Here is a 23,054-nt window from a genome sequence, read left to right as displayed (position 1 = left end):
CAGAACATGAGATGTTGGGTGAGGTGTTTTAATGAGCAATTTCTCACCTGTGTGATCGGAGAGAGAGAGGGCGACATTGTTGGAGAGAGTTGCTTGCCCAGGCTTCGTCTCTGATCACCCCCTGGAGAGAGCGTCAGAGGACTAATGGGGGCCGGCCGCCTCCTGGGTGAACTCGCCATGCCCGTCGGAGGAGGGTTGGACAGCGAGGAGAGACGCAGGGAAGTGTGGAGCGACGGATTGCTGAGAGATGAGTGCAGCTGAGAGTTGGTGAGGGACGCCTGAATGGAAGGGTTGCTTAGAGAGGATGACAGCCCTGAGAGGACAACAAACAAGACATAATCAGCTTCAGAGGTCAAAAGTTCTTCTTGAACTGCCTTAATGAAACCGAGATAAACCAATAATGGCTTTATGAGTCACTGCGTGCAGGCCGGCTCCTGTCCTGATGTCCACTTCTCAGAGAAGACACTGAGCAATTGTCTGCAGGTTACTGGACCAGTGAAAGCGAGAGAGAAAAGAGCCGTTTATGAGCAGCCAATTCAGGGGTTAAAGGTCACCTGTGTCTCTGGGGATCAGCCAATGAGCGAGCAGCACAGCTGAAGCAGGCAGCAGAAACATCCCAGCACACCCTGTTCCCAGACATGAGAGCGAATGGAAAGAATAAAGCTCAAGAGAATGGAAGTCAAAGAGAGCGATCAGATGGCGGATGGATTTAAAAAGGGGGGAAGAGAGAGGAGGAAAGCTGTGGTCTTCTGCATGGATATGGCCCTTTAGAAAACACATGGCATTCATTCCCTAGAAAGCGCCTACAGTGTAAGCCTACAGTGTGCCATTAAACAAAGACTGGAGTGTTCAGCCAGGCTCCTCTGAAGCCAGGAGATGCTTTAACAGCGAACGAGCCTCCTTGAATAACAAAAGCTCTTTTATCTTTAGACCGTGTTTGAATGAGATCACACGTGTGAAAACCAGTACAAGTATTAATGTGTCTGTTCATACCGTGTGTAGTCAAACCACTGACCTTGTGAGTTTCCAATGCCCAGATGCATCATGGCTGCAGGCAGGTTGCCGGTGCTGCTGCCTCCGCTCAGGTTGGGATATCCAGCCTCGTCAGGGTCCAGCGGAGTAGGCAACGGAGAGGGGAAGTGCAGGTTACTAAGGTCAGGCAAAGACCCGCCAGTGTTTAATGTGCCCTGGTAGTGAGACAGACCAGCATTTTGCTCTGGAGATGGGAATATACTGCAGAGAAACAGAGAGACAATTTCAGCATGTCTAAATGTACAGCAAATATCAATAAACATGCATGCATGCACACAGACATAAATTTCCCTTGACTTACTTGATTCCAGGCACTTCACAGGACTTTGGCCGGGAGGACAGAGACTGCACCTGCAACCAGGCAACATGTGAATTAAACGTTCACGCTAACCAAAGATACATTTAACAACCTACCATCTACATAGAATCAATTAGTACCGCTGTACCTTTTAAGACAAAATAACATCATACTTAAATCAATAATATATTTTCTGTAATCAACAGCATACCATTTTGTTAAGTCATCATGACATCTGACATGACAAACTGACAATTCCCATTCGTTTATGGAATGGTGCAGTGTTCATTATAGATTATTTATGCATGCGCATCATTCATTTTTCAAAAAGAAAATAAAACAAAATAAACTTGTGGCATTAAAACATTAACATGCCCCTCCCTATCACAACAACATCACTTCTCTGATGATGTAGACAGTGAAATAAGGGCTAAGCAATAAGATATCCAAGATTCAGTCCCTCCAGCAACCTGTCACTCACATTAAATAATCACAGCCAGCAAATTAGCAAAGTGCAACAATCTAATGATCCAATAATTCCTGATGGACAAAATAAAGTTACGTTCTACATTTTTCTCTAATTCGAGAATAATTGGATATACGTCACTATAAGAGAAAGTTTCATGCTGACTTTAAATACTTAATTACTAATTAATTACTACTTCTCTGAAATACTTCTCTAAATCTTTAAAAACTCAATGACTGAATAAATGGTGGGCATAATACATTTGTTTATGGGAAATATTTAAAAGCGAAAAACATTGAACAGACTAAACACTATAAGCAAAATATAGAGGTCAACCAAAGCTTTTTTTGCAGCCCAGAGAGAGTGTGCACGAATAATTGCCGGGTTAGGAATATTAAGTAAACACTGGGCTGAAAATGTATCTTTTACGAGAAAAGCTCTGTTTGAGGGATTTAAACTACTGACATCTGGCAACCCAAAGCATGAAAGCTAGTGGGGGCTTGTTACCAACTCAAGGTAACAGAAATGTCAAATAAAAAAGCAGCCATACAGAGTACACAATCATTTATATCAAAACTCACCTTTTTTTCCTAAACAAAATGAAGAATAATAATAATAATAATACATAAAAGAAAAACTACACTGACAACATCTCTTTACTTTGTTGGTAATAATGGCCAGTAAGAGGTCTATTAAAGGGACAGTTCACCCAAAAATGAAAATTTGATGTTTATCTGCTTACCCCCAGCGCATCCAAGATGTAGGTGACTTTGTTTCTTCAGTAGAACACAAATTATGATTTTTAACTCCAACCGTTGCCGTCTGTCTTATAATGCGAGTGAATGGTAACACAATTTATAAAAAAAGAATTTATAAAAAATTAAATCCAAATTAAACCCTGCGGCTCGTGACGACACATTGATGTCCTAAGACACGAAACGATCGGTTTGTGCGAGAAAACGAACAGTATTTATATCATTTTTTACCTCTAAAACACCACTATATATCCAACTGCGTTCAGCATTCGCTTAGTGAGGTCTGATCGCGCTCTGACAGCGGAAGTGATGTCTAGCACTCATTGAAGCATAAGCGCGAGACATCACTGTCGTTGTCCAGAGATGTATAGTAACGAAGTAGAACTACTTCACTACTGTACTTAAGTACTAAAATGCGGTATCTGTACTTTACTAGAGTATTATTTTTTTCTCCTACTTCCACTTTTACTTCAGTACATATTTTCGATGAGTTTAATACTTTTACTCCGATATTTTTTTATGTGCTGCATCGTTACTCGTTACAATTATAAAAATGTTACGAATCATTCCATTCCAAACCCACATTACCACTGCCAGAACGGTGGATGGCAGGTTTGATTAAGCTGGCACATCGAGCGAATCGAGCGAATCAAGCGATTAAGAAGACTGCGCGTGCTCCCGTTCTGCCTTTTGATCAGCGAAAAAGATGGACGAACCAAAAACACCACCTTCCATCCCATCAGTAAGTTAAGCCCTTTTGCTAACTAGCGACATGCTGCGGTGTTCACTTAACGTTAACTAGCTGGCTATCATAAAGGCTGTCACGCAGCGCGTTGAATGGTATTTTTGACCCATCACTAATGTCAACTTTCTCTTATTTTATGACAGCCTACTGTTGCCAAAAATAAATCGTAGAGCATGTCTCCTTTGGTGCTGCTTAATCACACGCCCGTTTTTATAGTGTAGTAGTGTTTTATAGGTTAATGGTAGTATAGTTTTACACTGACATAACTAATGCAGGAGTTTTCCTGCACTGAAAGAGAGAGAGAGAGAGAGAGAGAGAGAGAGAGAGAGAGAGAGAGAGCGCATTCACCGTCTTAAAACAACACGAGAGCTGTCTTGCTCTCAAATTGCTCTCTATTTGTTTACATATTTAATGTGCACTGTGAAGTTACATATACAAACAATGAACAGCTGTATTTTTATTAACTAAGATTAACAAAGATTAATAAATACAGTAACAAATGTATTGATCATGGTTAGTTCATGCTGGTTATTAGTCTAATACATTAACTAATGTAGTGTTAACAAATCAAACCATATTATAAAGTGTTACAAACAAATCATTTACTCAGAACACCTCTTGAAATGAGAATATAAGTGTGCTTAACCCATTTTTTTTAGTAAGAGTGGTTAGTAAGATTTAATCTTAATGAACTACAGTATTTTTAGGTTATTTATATGACAATGTGTAGAAAAATTACCTAAAAAAAATAATTTAGCCTAGTTTAGACTGGAGTGAGGTGAAAACAGAAAAAAAGTGCAAAGCAAGTTGTTGTTAGCTAGTTGTTAATTTTATTCAATTGTATATGGTATAAAATTAGACTATTAGTGAAAATAAACTTTTTGGTAATGAAATCAAAGTGCTGACAACAAACAAAGCATCTCAACTTGTCTGCATCTCAAGTGGTACTTAATCACACTTAATCTGTTTTTGTTTACAAAAAGTTACAGCCAAAGGAATTGTGATTGTCCTTTAGGTTTATCATTTGAAATAATAAAAAACAATATGATGTTTAAACTTTTGACTACTTTCTTTAATAACTACATAACACAATACTTGTACTTTTACTTTCAGTACTTGAGTAGTAAATTTTAAAATAAACTACTTGCAATACTTAAGTACAAAAAAATTTGAATACTTTAGTACTTCTACTTAAGTGTGGTGCTTAAAGAGCACTTCAACTTCTACTCAAGTCACTTTTTTGATAGAGCACTTGTACTTTTACTCAAGTCGCGGTCTCTAGTACTTTATACATCTCTGTCGTTGTCAGAGCGTGTTCAGACCTCACTAAACAAGCGCTGAACGCAGTTGGACATAGTGGTGTTTTAGAGGTAAAAATTTATATAAATAATGTTCGGTTCCTCACACAAACCGATCGTTTCGTGTCTTAGGACATCAATGTGCAGTAACGAGCCGCAGGGTTCAGTTTGGATTTGTCTAAGCATATTTTTTGACTCTTATAAATTGTGTTACCATTCACTCGCATTATAAGACAGACAGACGGCAGTGGTTGGAGTTAAAAATCATCATTTGTGTTCTACTGAAGAAACAAAGTCACCTACATCTTGGATGCGCTGGGGGTAGGCAGATAAACCTCAAATTTTCATTTTTGGGTGAACTATCCCTTTAAGTCTAAGCACAGATCTTCTATTTTGATATGAATATGACTTCTTTGGTTCCAAATTAGTCTTTACTCAGTATTACAGATCATCAGTCCTCATGTACTTACCTTTTTGGCCTCCCATAACTGTTTGGGCAGTGGCTTATTCACACCGAGCAGATTCTCCTCATTAGGGACGGCAGGAAATGAGAACACTGCAGAGGAAAAAAGACAGACCCACATTAAATAACACAAATAATCCCTGTTACTATTCTTTGCTGTATGTATATTCACCTTACACCAGTAGTGCTGCTCAAGTCACTAACAGATCATTTTATATGTTGTGAACAGCTTAATTACAAATACACTAAATAAACTAAATAAATAAAAGAGAATAAAAGTAAATACTCCATCTGCATCGTACAACTCACCCAAAAAAATAAATCAATCAATCAATAAAAGAGGCAGATTTATTAAAGGGATAGTTCACCACCAAAAAAAAGAAAAAAAACAAAAAGAAAGAAAGAAAGAAAGAAAGAAAGAAAGAAAGAAAATTCTGTCATCATTTACTCACCATCATCCAAACCAATAAGACTTTCACTCATCTTAGGAACACAAATGAAGATCATTTTTATGAAATTTGAACGATTTCTGTCCCACCATAGATGCAACTAGCACTTTGATGCTTCAAATGGTTCATAAGATTGTAAAACTAATTCATATGAAATGAAATGAATGGTTCAAAATTTCACATTAAGATTTCGCAATTTATTCATTTGTGTTCCGAAGACAAACAAAAGTCTTATGGGGTTGGAATGACATGAGGGTGAGTAAATGATGACAGAATTTTCATTTTTGAGAGAACTAGCTCTTTAAGGTATCTTAAAGGTCCCGTTCTTCATGATCCCATGTTTCAAACTTCAGTTAGTGTGTAATGTTGTTGTTAGAGTATAAATAAAATCTGTACAATTTTAAAGCTCAAAGTTCAATGCCAAGCGAGATATTTTATTTAACAGAAGTCGCCTACATCGAACGGCCAGTTTGGACTACATCCCTCTACTTCCTTCTTTAACGACGTCACTAAAACAGTTTTTTGACTAACCTCCGCCCACAGGAATACACAAAAAAGGGGGCGTGGTCTTGTTGCGCTCCCACGGAGAAGAGCAAGAGTTGCGTTTGTAGAGTGTGTTTGTCGCCATGTCGTCGAAACGCTGTTATTTTCATCCCGCAGTCCAGTCACCTTTGTTTGGCCTTCCCAGGGATGCTGTACTTAGAGATCAATGGTTACAATTTATGTTTAACTCGGTTCCCGAAAATTATAATCCACATGTAAAACTATGTGCAGCACATTTTGCTGAGGACAGCTTCCTCAATCTCAATCAGTTTAATGCCGGATTCGCACAAAGATTATTCTTGAAAGATGGAGCAGAAGCTGCTGTCGAATCACAACACAGGAACCGCTGGCACAATCAGAACTCGTTACGTATTTCTGAAGGAGGGACTTCATAGAACAAGGAAGTCATCAGCCGTTTTTATGACAGTGGAAACAGCGGTATACAGATAAGTAAATTATGTGAAAAATACTGTGTTTTTTTACACGCGAAACATGAACACATGTTATATTGCACACTATAAACACAATCAAAGCTTCAAAAAACCACGAAAAACGGGACCTTTAAGATAAACTATATGAGAGGCGGACTGGGATCACCAGCAGGGGACACCAACTATTCTAAAACAGCATCCATCAGCTCACTACAGCAAACCACAGCATAGTACAAGAGAGATGTCATACTGTGAGGGCTGATACTGTCATTAAAGGGGTCAATCTTCTTTTGGAGGTCTGAACACTTGATGGAGAGTCAACAAGCATGACAACACACACTTGCCTTTGAAAAATCACGATTGTTGCATCACTACTTACCATCTCCAGTACTGTCCACTTCTGCTTCATTCATGCTTGCTGCATGACCACAAAAACACACACACACACACACACACACACACACACACACACACACACACACACACACACACACACACACAGAGCAAGAGAGAGAAAAATTGGATCAAAAAGCAGTCAATAATTTTGCATTTACAAATGTCTTTTATCACATTTAAAAATGAGAAAAGTCATGGCGCAAGTTCATTTAAGCAAGCAGATTTGTGCAAATATAGATGAACACAATTTGTGTTCACCAAGTTTGAGAGTTTTCCCTCTTTCTTTCTATGCGATTCTTATTTTGTTTCTCTGTTGTATGTTTTGATTGTTAAAAATTAATATAACTGAATCACTAGTGACGTAAGACTATATTAGCAAGCAACACTAATGACATAAATGATTAACACTTTGACCGAACGTAAAACAGATGAAATCAATAATATCCACTTCTCAAATGAATCACGCCTTGAGCATTCAAAGTAACTAATTATTGCATCCAGAAGCTTCACTCTAGAAGAAACAGCCTCTAGCAAGGTAGCTTTCCTTCATTATATACAGTACACTACAATTCAGAGGTTTCAAAAATACAAAACAAATATAGTAAATACAAAAATACAGTAAAACAACATTATTACAATTTAAAATAACTTTTATATTTGAATACATTATAAAATTTAATTTATTCCTGTGATGGTAAAGCTGAATTTATTTTACTCATTACTCCAGTCTTCAGTGTCTCATGATCCTTCAGAAATCATTCTAATATGCTGATTTGCTGCTCAAGACACATTTATTTTTCTCAAGATACATTCATATTTTTTTGTAAAAACAGTGATATATTTTTTTCAGGATTCTTTGAAGTAAAAAAAAAAAAAATAATAATAATAATAATAATAATAATTATTTAATTGAAATTTATTTGAATGATTTTCTATTATTATAAATATCTACTTTTGATAAAATTAAGTATCCTTGCTAAATAAAAGTATTTGAACGGTAGTGTGTACAGTGCTGCTTGAAAGTTTGTGAACCCCTTGCAGAATCTGTGAAAATGTGAATAATTTTAACAAAGTAAGAGGGATCATACAATATCCATGTTATTTTGTATTTAGTACAGTCCTGAGTAAGATATTTTACATAAAACATGTTTACATATGTTCCACAAGACAAAAAATATCTGAATTTATAAAAACGACCCGCTCAAAAGTTTGTGAACCCTTGATTCTTAATACTGTGTGGTTACCTGGATGACCTACGACTGTTTTTGTTTTGTGATGGATGTTCATGAGTCCCTTGTTTGTCCTGAGCAGTTAAACTGAGCTCTGTTCTTTGAAAAAATCCTCCAGGTCCCAAACATTCTTCAGTTTTCCAGCATCTTTTGCGTATTTGAACCATTTCCAGCAGTGACTGTATGATTCTCAGATCCATCTTTTCACACTCAGGATAACTGAGGGACTCAAACACAACTAATAAAAAAAGATTCAAACATTCACTGATGCTCCAGAAGGAAACACGATGCATTAAGAATCAGGGGTGAAAACTTTTGAACAGGATAAAGATGTCAAATTTTTTCTTATTTTGTTTATTTATTTATTTCATTTAGTACTGCCTTTCAGAAGCAACAGAAGATAAATAGTTGTGTTTGAGTCCCACAGTTATCCTCAGTGTGAAAATATGTATCTGAGAATCATTACAGTCACTGCTGGAAATGGTTAAAATACGCAAAAGATGCTGGAAAACTGAAGAATGTTTGGGACCTGGAGGATTTTTTTGAAGAATGATGGTATTAACACACAGTATTAAGAATCAAGGGTTCATAAACTTTTGAATTGGGTAATATTTATAAATTCAGCTCTTTTTTTTGTCTTGTGGACTTTATGTAGACATCATTTATGTAAAATATCTTACTCAGGACAGTACTAAATAAAAAAAAAATGACATGCATTTTGTATGATCCCTCTTATTTTGTTAAAATTATTCACATTCTGCAAGTGGTTCACAAACTTTCAAGCAGCACTGTATATATTTAGGCTAGAGTTCAGTTCAGTCTGCTCAGTCGAGCTAGCACAAACATATGATTCATTGAAATGAGTCTTTCAGTGCACACTCACTCCACCCATTGAAAATTCGGGGCACAAACTCAAGAAGATGGGAGCTGAAAATGGCTTCTTAGTGTGCACTGTATCTTTAAGGAACCCCCCATGAAAGGGAAAGTGAGAGGGAGGGGACAAAAAAAAAAAAAAAAAAAAAAAAAGTATTGGGAGAAATCTGTGACCACAAGTGCAAAGTGAATCAATGGAGAGGCATTGTTTTCCGTACACCACAGAGATCCTGTGGAAAACAAACCTCCTTTCTACTTCCTCTGCTGATGCTGGCCCAGCACAGATGCAGTGTGGGCCCGAAGCCAGATCAACCAGCTCCGGCACTTCAGCAAAGCTGCCGGTCTCAGACGCCCAACTGCGACGCACAATGAATCAAACAAAAAGTATGTCGACACCTCATTTCCCACTCACTGAGAGTCTCATTCAATGCCATAACTGACAGAAAGACAACTACAACAGAAAAACATTGGCCCGAGTCCAGTTTCACTTTTCTTGAACATATACCAGAAAAAAAGTACCTAAGAAACGCATAGTCCAAGTTGATGTAAAGTACATTATTTACAATTACATTAATCTAGAATTATCCGTATAGCTAAAAACAAGCATAAAAACAGTAGTTCTTATTACAGCTGATGTCAAATCATAAATCCCAGTAGGGTCAAAGTCAAGAGGTTGAACGTGGGACACAAGTTGCAATATGGTCTTGATGCTTTTGGGAGCTCCACATGAGTAGCACAGTTGTATCACACAGTCGAGTTGGTTGGCAGGTTTGGAATGAGACTACTGTGATAGCGGAAGCGAGACAAATTTTTGTCCCATGCGAGAAGCTGGTTTGTACTTGCTCATATTACGTGAGCCTCACTGCACACCTCCACACACTGTCAACTATGTGCATAGCTCAGATGAGCTGCCAGACAGATATTAAATGAATGTTGTCTGCCATGTCCTTAAAGGTGCTCTAAGCGATGTCACGTGTTTTTAGGCCAAAACATTTTTTGCCACATACAGCAAACATCTCCTCACTATCCACTAGCTGCCTGTCCCCTGAACACGCTGTAAAAAAAAAAAAACGCGGTCTCTGTAGTCGCCACAAGCTCCAAAAACGGACACAAAAACTACCTGGTGCAGTCTGGACCACGAAACATAATAAACATGCTCCAGCCAATAACTGACAAGACTGATTTTAAATGCACGTTCATGACTGTTTCAGGAAGCACGGAGGGGAGGGGGAGGGGGAGGAGGAGGAGGGAGGGTCTAGCTAGCCTAACACTTCGAACGTCAACAGGAAGTTACTCCACCCAGGATAACTTAGAGCACCTTTAAGTAAAGCAGTTTCTTATCAGATTGAACTCAAGTGTCTCTGTGAAAACAACTACGCTGGGCCAGAGACAGCCTCTGAGTTGTAGTGCTCCATATTTCAGTTTACACCTGACCATCAGAGTTGCTTCATATCTTCACTCAATATATTTTTTTTAAACGTATTTGACTAAACAAAAGTCTAATACACAAAGATGCGTTTATCTTCGTTGTGCAGTGCAGATGAGCTGCAAACTCAAGCCTATACACCTGTAAATCCATTCATAAAAGAGCAAGTGATAAACAGAAAGAGTGAAATAGAGAGTAAGACAGAACAAGGACGTCACATAAGTCATATTTTTTCTGACAATGCTGATTACCACAGCAAATCATTTTTTGTCTGTTTTTTTTTAATTTTTTTTTAGCTAATTTAAAAAGAAAATGTAACACTGGGCAAAGCAATCCACTTGTCACCTTAAGTCACGACTAGGGTTGTGAATCGAAAATAGATTCCATTTCTGGAAATGGATACTTGTTGTGAATTTTAAAAATGCGATTCTGCTTATCAGTACTCGCGCGCTGTTTTCTTTAGGCTGCTGATATTTGTTCATGGTGTTCAGCTGCAACAGAATGTTTTGCAAAAAGACACAATAAATATGTTTGGCATCTAAATATTTGACTTTGTTTCTTTTTTAGCCATACTGAAATCAAAACTGGGAATCGATAAGAATCGGAATTGCTCAAATTTAAACGATACCCACCCCTAGTTGCGATGAATCAAATACTGTTTCATGGTTCAAGCCTCTACCCTGTTTTTAAGTGAGAATACTATTCTCAACAGTCATTTATGAGCACTATTCATTGATAGCACACCTTCAAGCTAAGCCTTTTTAAACTCACAGTGTACACTACAGTCTCTGGGCTCATGCTGTCCCGTACACCAACATTTCAATGATTCAGAAAAGATGAATCACTGACTGGTCAACTGACATTTTGATATGATATGATATGATATGATATATATATAATATAATATAATATAATATAATATAATATAATATAATATAATATAATATAATATAATATAATATAATATAATATAATATAATATAATATAATATAATATAATATAATATAATATAATATAATATAATATAATATAATATATTTCTTTTGCAATTTATTCCTCTGATGCAAAGCTGAATTTTTATCATCATTTACTCATCCTCAAGATGTTCCAAACCTGTTGTTCTGCTGTACACAAAGGAATATATTTGGAAGAATATTTGTAACAAAGCAGATCTTGCTCCCCATTGACTACCATAGTAGGAAAAAAAATACTATAGTAGTCAATGGGGGGGGGGGGGGGGATCTGCTTGGTTACAAATATTCTTCCAAATATATTCCTTTGTGTACAGCAGAACAACAGGTTTGGAACATCTTGAGGATGAGTAAATGATGACAGAATTTTCATTTTTGGGTGAACTATCCCTTTAAGAAATATTTTTTGTCATTACCAGTTATAAACAGTTGTGCTAAGCAATATTTTTGTGGACAATGTGATACAATCTTTTCAGGATTATTTGATGAATAGAAAGTATAAATCAGAATTTATTTGAAATCGTATGTTTTTATAACATTATAAATGTTTACTGTATTTTTGATTTAATGAACACATGATTAAATAATAACAACAACAATAACAACAAAAAACATATCAAGACAAGGACCTGACATGTTGATGCAATATCATGGAAACATTTATTTTTTAATTTTTTTTTTCATAATACTGTATTGTATTATTGCATTGGCAAAGCAACACATTTCTTTGCCAAACTTCAACAGATACAATGATGAAACATTTGCACTGCTAATGCAGAATGGAAGAAAGATTATCCCGCCCTATGACATAATCCTATAGTCTTACAAACATCTTCACTGAAGCATGTGTATGTGAACTCTGGCTATGGGTCTTTTTATGGGAGGACAAGCCAGACTATTGCATCTGTAAAACTCATGGGGATGTACATTAATTTGTTTTCAAGGGCTCTAGAAATCAGAGAAAAATAATGGTATAGGGAACATCCTTTTACAGCACAATGGGCTGGACTGATTGTAAGCCATTTTCAGCTTACCATCTGAAATGCCTGTATTAGTAACCAAGACAACTAGATAAACAACATGACAGTGAGCCCCAGCTGTGTCGTGCAAACACACTGCACTACGGGTGCGACGTTTTGATTTGGGTCTGGTATAAATCATTGATTTATCATCCATGCCTGACATTGTGCAATCCATTTGACCCCCTTGCATTTCTGTTTCAACCACACTGTTATGCCACACAATAACAATGGTTAGAATATGGTTGTGTAGGTTTTAAATTCGCTCAAAATTAGTACGTAAACAGGCCGAGAGGGAGGAAGCCGAGCTCACCGTTCCGCTGAGGAGGTCCTCTGCCCATCTGCTGGTTCATGCCAAAAGGATCCTGTGGGTTTGGGCTCATGGCGCTGGTGTGCAGAGCTGAGTCAGAGTTTGTTCTGTGGGAGAAGGAATGGACGGAGAAAAAAGGAGGAAAACAGCTCGGTCAGTGAGCCATCATTTAAAAAAAAAAAAAAAAAAAAAAAATGCTGAGCCGAGCCATAGCCACATGACCCTTTACCCTCGCTCACTGCCTTTATTAAGCAATTATACACGATGGCACTCTCAAGAGCACTTCACTCTCCTCTAGTGGCTCTCTCTGCTTTACATCCTTTATCAGGTCTGACCTAATAATTCTCAGGTGACATGAAAAAAAAATAAAAAAATACTGTCCTGTTTTTGCTATTTGTAGAGCAACTGTTCAAAGGTGCAGTTACTCTACATCACAATAATGAGTGTGGTGATGGGAAAAAACAGATTAGTAGAAATAATGATCCCTGGTTTGGATTAGTTTGGTACAGTGAAATATTAGTTCACAGATAATAGTCAGCCAAGTAGAGAAACGGCATCTGTGATTTGCTTGAAATCATTCTGTTTGTATTAAGAATGGATCAAGAAACAAACTTAAGATCTAAAACACAAAAAGGAGGATAAGCCAAGAGAAGGAGATCTGCAAGAAATTACAATAAGAAAAAACAAATAAGACAGGTCCAGGGGAGATCTGTGAGGGGAATTTGAAAGTCAAAGGTCACCTGTTAAGCTGCGATATTAATCTAAATCCAGGTCGTTTCTCTTCAGTCCATGGCGGTTGCTCCCTTTAGAAATGGAAACAGTCACGTGTTACTCACTACTGTACTGAGCCTGTAGCCCTGGCTCAGGGGTTAGTACAGCAGGATGAGCAAGCAAGAGACAAAGAGAGAAGAGAGCGAGCAGGGTGAAAATTCCTCTGTGACACCTTCAGGAAAACAAACAGAGTCGTAGAAATCAGAGCCTATTCCCCCAGGTTAGTCCAATACTGTGTGCAGCACTGATTTACTGCTTCAATTAGATTGGATCTGCCATGTCTGAGAGCAAACAAAAGTGCTATAATATCTTCAATGGTTAATGAAAGAAACACACAGGCAACACCGCACCAAAGTAACCGCACTGGGAAATCAGGATACAGACTCAACCAAATAAACAAATACATCTTACTGTCCACAAACGCAATCGACACAAATAAAATCCTTAATCTTTGTGAAAGCCACGCAATTCAGGGATAGGGCCGGGCGATATATCGCATGCGATTGTCACGCGCATTTCGTCAGTAAAGCCACGCAATATCGCGTTCATATCGCAGATGAATCGCCTTCGATAATGAACGCGATATTGCGTGGCTTTCAGTGATCTACGGCTCTGTCTATTAAATGCCGCTCCATTTGAAAGCAGGTGATGGCGATTTGCGCGTGACAATCTCATGCGATATATCGCCCAGCCCTATTCAGGGAGAAAAAGCAAAGGCTCTGTGACCTTAAAGATCATGGATCGTGACGACGACAGGGCATTGCTAAGCAGTTGCTGGGGTGGTTTCTTTCTGGCCTGAGTCAAAATAGACTCTAGTCTAGTCATGTATCTCAAATAGTAAAGCATGGTGCTTGCAACGGCAAGGTCAAGGGTTTGATTTCCGGGGAACACACATGCTGTACTGTTAACTACCAACAAACTAACTAGCTAATTAAATGAACTACCGTTCAAATGTTTTGGGTCAGTACGATTTTTTTTTAAAAGAAATAATACTTTTATTCAGCATTTAAACTGATTAAAAAAAAAGACAAATAAAAAATTATTTTTAACTTTTTAAGCATCAAAAGAATCCTGAAAAAATGTATTAGTTTCCACAAAAATATTAAGCAGCACAACCGTTTTCAACAACATTGATAGTGTAATAAGAAATGTGTCTTGAGCATCAGATCAGCATATTAGAATGATCTCTGAAGGATCATGTGACACTGAAGACTAGAGTAATGATGCTGACAATTCAGCTCTGCATCACAGGAGTAAATTACATTTTAACATAGAAAACAATTATTTTGAATTAATATTTAATAATATTTCACAATATTACTCTTCTGTATTTTTGATCAAATAAATGCAGGCTTGGTGAACATAAGACACCTCTTTAAAAAAAAAATAAAACTTTTGAACGGTAGTGTATATAAAACAAAATATTTCTCTCTTTATATCTGTAACCGCTTATCGAAGCAGCCATTGATATCATAACTCAGTGGTGTCATTACTCACAGTGAGTAATAACATATGGCAGGTGTGTCAAAGAGCACAAAACAAGACATGCATGTATAATGATCCACGTTTGCCCGTGTAGATGCATGAGAGGCCCGGCAGATGTAGCCTCTGCATGCTGCTGTCTGCCAGAACAGGGAAGCTGGTTCCCACTAAGAGGGTTAATATATTCCTATCACTAAGACACTAAAGAGAAATAATAAACAGATTTCCTGCAGCCCGCTCTGCTGCTAAGGAGAGGCTACAGTATGCCAGACCACACTAGGGTGATGTAATGCTTAATGGGGAAAAAAAGATACTCCTTACAACAGAAAGTGGCCTTCCTTCAAATGTTTCGGTAAAGCTGGTCTGTGCCCTTTCTTTGAAGTGCATTAGGGCTTAGCTGCACATGCCATATGAAGCACTAATGTCAGTGTCCATCGACCACCCATGCTGGAGATATCTGTGAATTTAAGACTTAAAATCAAAATCGAGTTTAAAGGCAGCATATGGTATAAATAGAAATGCCTCAGGAAGTGAATAGATGGAGTCTTGGTAAAAGTCTTTGGTTAGAAAGCCGATTCGTATACAGCTTGTTATTTAAATCTAACCCTTGATCAGAAATGACGTGAAAAACAGATGTTTTTAAACTGGCATCAGGCAGACCACCAGAGATTTTTCAATGAAAGCCTATTGCTGTTGAATCACACTTGAGTCGAATGCCTTTCTAGAAAACCTCCCAAAGGAAGTCTTGTCTGGGAAGAGCAGAGGCTCAGATCCAGGATGGGAGAGCGTGGGACTAAGAGGACAGCACTGACCCGCGTTCCTGACCCAGTCCAGCTGAGCTCCACTGGGAAACATATGGATGTTGCCTAGGATTCAAAACCAGCCCACGTTTACCCAGACACCAGAGGGACAGCTGTACCCCAGGGAGAGCTAAGCCTGAAAGTATCATAGTAGCGCTGTCATCCCTAAGGACGCAACTAAGCTTTGTGGCAGAGTAACACACACAGATTCAAATTGTACACCACATTAATGTTAGTTCAAGGGTCACGCAATGTTTATGTGAGAATATGTTGTAGCAAAAAAAATAACCAAAGAAAAATGTGTTGGGAATGGATGATAAAAATCTCCAAAAACACTTTATATTAATGTTACAGTATTGGGCTCTCTTTATCTCAACCATTTCAATGCCAACAACATCTTTTTATTGGCAACTTAAGTCCAAGTCAAGTCCTCTTACATTTCCTTTTCTGGTGATAGAACTGAGCAGGCCTGTGAACTGACCACAAAACATCCACCACCCATACATCAGGTTATTGTGTGAATAAGCACCAGAAATCTGCACTGGTTGGGCCAAGTTGTGTGGTGAAGAGACGAAAGGGTTAATGAGCTGAGCTGACGCCTTTTTCAGCTCATTAACCCTTACCCAGTGTGTGCTGCGGTAGATAATGCATCACAGATGTGTTGAGAGAACTGTAAACATTTCCTCGAGGGCATATGTTAGGATGAGCCTCCCAGTAAAGCAGGACAAGCACCCTCTGCTGCTCAAACGCCTTCCCATTGCACTCCTAAACCAACAGTGAACCATGACCAATCCCCTACAGACTACTCATACTAGCACACAATGCTCATTTACTGAGTATTAAATGTAACCAGGGGGCCGGGAGGCACTAGGAGGCCTCAAGATGACTTAAAATGATTTAAAATAAGACAAAATAAGCATTAAAATAAGCAGAAACAACTAAAAATTATTCATTTTAAATCACCCTGTGATTTTTAGACCTGGAAAAGTCAAGTACATTAATAACATTTTGAAACTCCATTGGCATTTTTAAAATGAATAGACATTTTTGGAGTTATGCCAAGCTTTAAAATATTTTATTGGGTAGTAATGGTGAATACACCATTAAAAAAAAACAAAAAAAAAAAAAAACGTTATCCTTGATCCTTATTAAGTAAATTATGGACAACTTAGTCATTAAAAAGTAATTGGTTAAAGGGGTCATGAACTGTTTTGTTTTATTGTTTTATAATGTTTCCTGGGGGTCACTTATAATGTTAGTATGCTTTTTTACATCCAAAATTTTCATAATTTAGAAAAAAAGGCATTTTTCCTACCCTGATTTTAGCTCTCTTGTTTTAAGGGGCGTGTCTGCTGTGGGACTTGTAAACGCCCACTGCTGTGATTGGCTAACACCTTTTCATTTGAAATAGCCAAGTATTACTCTCTCGAAAACTTTTAGCACATTTTCACCATTATAGCTCTCAAGGTTAACTAATCGTGAAAATAGCCAATCGTGTAGCCAATCACAGACATGTTGTTGAGCATGAAAGCAGTGATCTTGTCATTGCAACTCAATTTCAGTACACTAAAAAATGCTTTCATCGTCACTAACAGTGCAAACGTGATATAATTAAGAGATTCGTTGAATAAAACGGGAGTTTTTGCGCGTGTCCAGAACTCGCTAAAAACTGATAAACTCGCTCTGTTTGATTGACAGCTTCAGTGCGCACTGCTCCAACGATTACAAAGGGAGCTTTCTTTGATCGCTTTCTTTATATAATTGAATCACCGTTTAAATAACATATTATTTTAAATGTACTAAGAGAAACAACACAAGTTTGATTTACTGACACACAGACAAAGAACATCTGACTGTACATGAACCAATACATATCAGATCAGGCATTGTAATTAACTCAGTTACTTACATGTTGCATTACTGTCGAGTCCAGGCACTGCACAATATTTTGTAATCCTCAACGGCATGTTTATTGCTTGGTAGTTTGATCCGGTTTAGCACCATGTAGGCCTATGTTATTTATTACATGTCATGCGTGAATTGGTGGGCGGGGCTAAACAGGCAGTGATCTTCTTCTGCAGAGGCGGTGCTTGCTGCCCTTTTACATCATAGATGCCCACTTTGAAAAACCTGTCGTTTGCTGGGCCTGGTGTCAATAAAAGCTTTTATTGGACTAACAAGAATGTTTTCAGTTCTGAAACTTACAGGATATTCTTATAGTATGATGACCTCTTATATGTCAAAAGCTCAAAGAAAATTTGATTTCTCAGTTCATCACCCCTTATATTTGGATAAAAATAGTTTTTACAATGTTGTTGACATTCATCAAGCTCAACCATTCAACCCTGTTACTAAATTATTAAAGGGTTAGTTCACCCAAAAATGAAAATTCTGTCATTATTGACTCGCATATAAACACTCATACGTACATAGAGAGAATCACGTTTTAAACACAGAAGCTTGTGCGTGTCACACGCTAGAACAAACCTCATTGGTTACCGTGCAAGTATGCTGCATAAAAAACAGTGAGGTTTGTTCTAGTGCTTGACACATGCACGAGTTTCTGCATTTACCTATTGTGAATGTATGTCAATCAATGTTTAGATGTAAATAAAATCCTCAATTTAACCTGTTCATCATATAAAGCAATTTTATCTTTTCACTAGACTTGGATAAAACCACTTGATTCATATTTACGATGCCTTTATAATCTTTTTAGATCTTTTTAGAAGTTTTAGTTACCTGGACTTTCAATGGAGGGAAAGAAACCTCTCAGATTTCTTAAGAAATATCTAAATTTAATTTTCAAAGATAAATTAAAGTCTTATGGGTTTGGAATGACATGATGAGGGTGAGTAAATTATAGAAATTTCATTTTTGGGTGAACTATCCCTTTAAGAAAAAAAAAAAATAAAAAAAAAAAAAAACTTTCTTTAAAATTTATGTAAAATATAAGTTATAGAAAAACTAGAAAACAACATTTGATCTCAAACTATCTTTGAGTGAGTGACAGTTTCATTTAAAGTGGGGTTGTTGAAATCGCTCTCCAGGGGGTGGGGCTGGGGAGGATTGGTTGTCTCCCAGGGCATGCTCCCTTGTGAGTTTTATTTATTTCTATGTTTGTTTATTTATATATGCAAAATGGTCTTTTGTGGTATCATCCATGCACGCAAAGTTGGTTGACAACATAACTGCAGTAAAGTAAGGATATAATCACAGGCAACACCATTGATGGCATGATTACCATGCCGAGGCCAATGTTATTTTTTTTCTCTTTTTTTATCCATAGCATTTGTTATGAAAAATAGCAACCTACAGATATTATAGCTAGAACATGTCACATTTGTAATATAAAACTTTAGTGAAAAATCTATTTCCTTAACAGATCATCTATTATAAATGTGTAGAGAAGTCAAGCTTTTAATTTATGTTGGTGCAGGATGTTTTCTCCTCTTTTCATTAGTCTTTAAGTTTATGTGGCTGTTTTAGATCATTTTTACTTTCTCCATGGTGTTTTAAAGTGATACATTCTCAATACAATTCAAACGGGTTGCACATTTTATCATCAGCGTCGTGATAGGAATGGCTCGCGCAAATCTTATCACACTTTTAGAGCGCGCTGGTGAAAGCTCCTACAGTGATTTGCGTAACACTCGTGCAAAATTAAACAACTGGCCTGCTTCAGTCATATTGTGCAGAAAATTGGTCCGTTCAGTTCACAGGGCTCCAGACTGCACCTAAAACGGTTGCATTGGCGACTTAAAATATTCATTTGTGAGTGATATTTTTGCTGAGGTCGCCATTGGCGACCATACAAATTCACACGTTATGACTGTAAAATTTGCAGTTATTTGCATGTTCTGTGACCAGTAGCCTATCACATCATTTGCTGTGTTGACGTAATTAAATGAGATGCTGCGTGTGAAAGTTTCACTGAGTTAGAGCACCAAAATATGAACTGGTAGTGGAAAATATCACACACCAAACACACACCAATAAAAAGCAGACTATGTTGTCGCCTCGCGTCGGTGCAAAACACTGCATTTGAACACACAGTTCTGCTCCTGCGTAAAGGAGACAACTGCCTATTTCTTCATATAAATTCGCAGACTGCAGATACACACACACAATGCAGCGCGTGTTTACCGTTTTGAATATCAATCATGCTGATCACTTTCATTAGTTTACTCCGCTCATGCTCATCAGATAAATTTAAGGGCATAAAAGTCTTCAGTACCTTAAATAGTATAACAAGAGTATTAATGATCATTTTAAGGTTCCAGTATGTCTACAGATAATGTTCAACTAAAATATATTGTTCGACCAACAATATCTTAGCAATTAATTATGACGTTCACACCCGACATTGGTTTTCTTCCTATTTATTAAATCCAGGCAGTTGGTTGATAAAACATTGATTAAAATTAAGATACAATTTATACAAAATGAAATTCACTTTAAAGAAAGGCTTACTATAAAACAAAACTTAATGAAGTGGTCAAAATCACGTCTGACCCGCTGCATGTCTTCCGATATATTGCGCATATTTAGCCTATCTTAAACATACTGTTCACTTTTCATAATCAACATAAATTAAATTTAAAAACTAATATTAGGCTATAGTCTAATATTAAACAAATATGAAACTAAATAGGCTACGTTTTCTTTGACCCTCTGACCGATGATCGCGCCGGCGCGTTCTGATGGATTTTTCCTCATGACAGCTGAAACAACTTAAAGTAGGCCTATTCCGTCATTTTTGGCGATACAGATTAGTGCAAGACATCATCACAAACTACAAATGGTCTACTTTTATTTGTGTATGCTCACAGTAAAAACAAAACCTTCTGCTTTTGTAAAAAAAAAAAAAAAAAAATCAGAATGCGCTTACATCTCTCTTTGAATCTTTCTGAAATGTCTAAAAAATTATCACAAACATGAAACATACGTCTAAAGAAAGCATGAAATGTCTACTTTTAAATAAAATAATTCACATTTGAAACAAAAATTCTCCTGCAGTGTAATCTGTAAACTAATGAGATGCACAATTTCTCCTGACTCATGTTGCGAATGTTAATGCTGCGAGGGTGTTTCTAATACAACGACATAATGATATAACAAATAAAACAAGACTATTCATTCTGTGGAATATTTAATAGTTTCCTTAAAGTAGGCTTATTGTATAGGCATAATTTGCGGGTGGGACATGTCTCAGTCTCCTAAAAGAAAGAAACATCTCAATTCGATAAGAAATTTGTTGGTCTGTGATAAATAAGGAGGCGATCTCTCGCTGGAATGAGTTGTTTTTGCTCGTTGCTGCTGTTATCACACAAACATGTCTTTGCTCTTGATATACAATCACTGATGAACACCTTTGGTTTTAATGAGAGAAAAAAAATACGAGGACGGAATTAAACAAAGTTAACTGTTTTTTCACCCTATAGGAGCCAATGGCCCCTTAATTTTTTTGTCTCCAAACAAAAAGCTCCAAACGCACGATGTATACAATCAATTAATAGCCTGATTCTATGTTTTAGTGTGGGTGGTCAGAGTACCGACAACATGCGAGAAGTGCCGGTAGGGAAGAAAAATTGATTCAAATACAGAAGTGCCAGTACTGTGTACTGGTGCGTACCAGCCCACTTCAGGCACTGCACATCGCCTTACAGGGAGGGGGGAGATCAGTCATTTCAGGCCCTATATTGTACCCTTTACATGGAAAGTCCCACTGAACCTTCACGAACACTGCTCTAAAACCATAATCACTGATTTGCTGCCAACTGGCCTTGACTCCTTCTTTCAGCAAATGTCCTCCCTTCCCTTCCATATGCCCCCTCTTTACATGAGTTGAAGCATCACAAACATCCAAGCAAACATCCCTTTTACAACTGCAAACACTAGTAAATCTGCAGATATTCTGACGTGTCACGCTGTCAGACAAAAAACAGCAGACTTCACAAACACAACATGTGTAGTTAAAAATGCCAAAAATCATTTGCAATCCCTCTCCGACGACTCGTAAATCTAGCTTAACCTCTAATGTCCACGCAGACAGAAAACATCTGTTCGGCCTTTCATTTAATCACGTGAGGTGATATTTCAGCACAATATCCCAACAGAAACAGAAAGGCAACAGCAGAACACCCACTATTCAATCACATATATCTGTACGAGGTCAAACGGACAAAGCGGAATAAAACAAAAACCAGAACAAAACAAAAACCAAACCAAAACATGAACTACAGTCATTAGCAAATGCTAATCTGGTCCAGAGCAAAAAGGGAGGGAGGCGTAAAAACACGCTGAGCTCACGATCTGTTCTGGGGGAGGGCGGCTCTGAGGGGTAGCTAGCAAAAGATCTGGCAGGTTTAGTTAATGCTGTTTACACTAAGAAAAGGTTTAAAGAATAGCTGAACATTCATCCTTGAGGAAGAAAAAGAGACCGTTAGAATCAGGGAGAAATGCTGTTGTTAGTATTCAGCTCATGAGGACACAAAGACAACATTCCTGAAGAAGAGAAAAAAATGGATATAATTAAAACAAAAAGGCAAATGTAAAAAAAATCTGAAATATACATTGTAGTGGTGAAGATCTAACTGTGCTTGATCCTCTGAATCCTATGTTTCATAATTCATGGGATGCCTCTGAGACATCCCTTGAAGTGGAGTGAACCGCTCACGGTTTATGCATTTATAATGAAGCTCTAAAGTTTGCCTAAGATCATATATTCAGCTAAACTCAGCATGAGAGTTTATCCTCTGCTACCCCCATCTGTGCTTCTTTACACAACAACATCTACATCTACAATGCAATTCGGTCAGTGTTTGAACTGTAATATAATTTCGCATTTCAATCTAGAAGCAATAAGATTGGAAATAAGAAAAGCAATAAGCCCTGTATTGCATCTAGTATTGCATGTGAACCACTCTATGGCATATGGCTGTAACAGCAGTGTTTCGCCACAGTGGGAACAGAAGGCTGTGCTAAAGCTGATCAGGCCAACCAGTTTTCAGGTGTAAACAATGCCACAGGGCGTGGACTCTGAAAGTTTTACAAGTCGCAGAGTCAACATGGAGGCCGAGACAGCTTGCTGGTAAGAAGGTATGCTGGCCGTCAGCCAAGCCTGCATTCAAAACACGACTATGATGAGGAGAAGCTTCCTTAAGCCTTTTATTACTGGCTGCAATTCACTCCTCGGTAAACAAATGAGGAAAACCATCCAATGGTTACGCCTCACCGGGGCTGAACCGAGAAGAGTGACATTTGTGCAGAGCAAACGTATGAGAATTTGTTTTT

General features: G+C 37.6%; 1 protein-coding gene across 2 annotated transcripts in view; it reads right to left on the bottom strand.

The window, feature by feature from the left end:
• Window positions 1–23,054, bottom strand: part of crtc3 (CREB regulated transcription coactivator 3) — a 58,661-nt gene that overhangs the window by 11,692 nt on the left and 23,915 nt on the right. The window contains exons 5-11 of one of the 2 annotated variants that reach the window (XM_048185097.1): window positions 13,446–13,508; window positions 12,709–12,812; window positions 6,860–6,898; window positions 5,065–5,150; window positions 1,334–1,383; window positions 1,016–1,233; window positions 48–313 (exon numbers count right to left, since the gene is read on the bottom strand). In XM_048185097.1, the coding sequence (XP_048041054.1) occupies window positions 48–313; window positions 1,016–1,233; window positions 1,334–1,383; window positions 5,065–5,150; window positions 6,860–6,898; window positions 12,709–12,812; window positions 13,446–13,508 (826 nt within the window). The remainder of the gene's footprint in view (window positions 1–47; window positions 314–1,015; window positions 1,234–1,333; window positions 1,384–5,064; window positions 5,151–6,859; window positions 6,899–12,708; window positions 12,813–13,445; window positions 13,509–23,054) is intronic. The other variant, XM_048185098.1, reaches the window with a different exon arrangement.

The sequence above is a fragment of the Megalobrama amblycephala genome, linkage group LG3 (assembly GCF_018812025.1).
Source record: "Megalobrama amblycephala isolate DHTTF-2021 linkage group LG3, ASM1881202v1, whole genome shotgun sequence".
NCBI lineage: Eukaryota > Metazoa > Chordata > Actinopteri > Cypriniformes > Xenocyprididae > Megalobrama > Megalobrama amblycephala.
The sequence above is the reverse complement of the archived record's forward strand: the minus strand, read 5'-3'. Positions and strand labels throughout refer to the sequence as shown.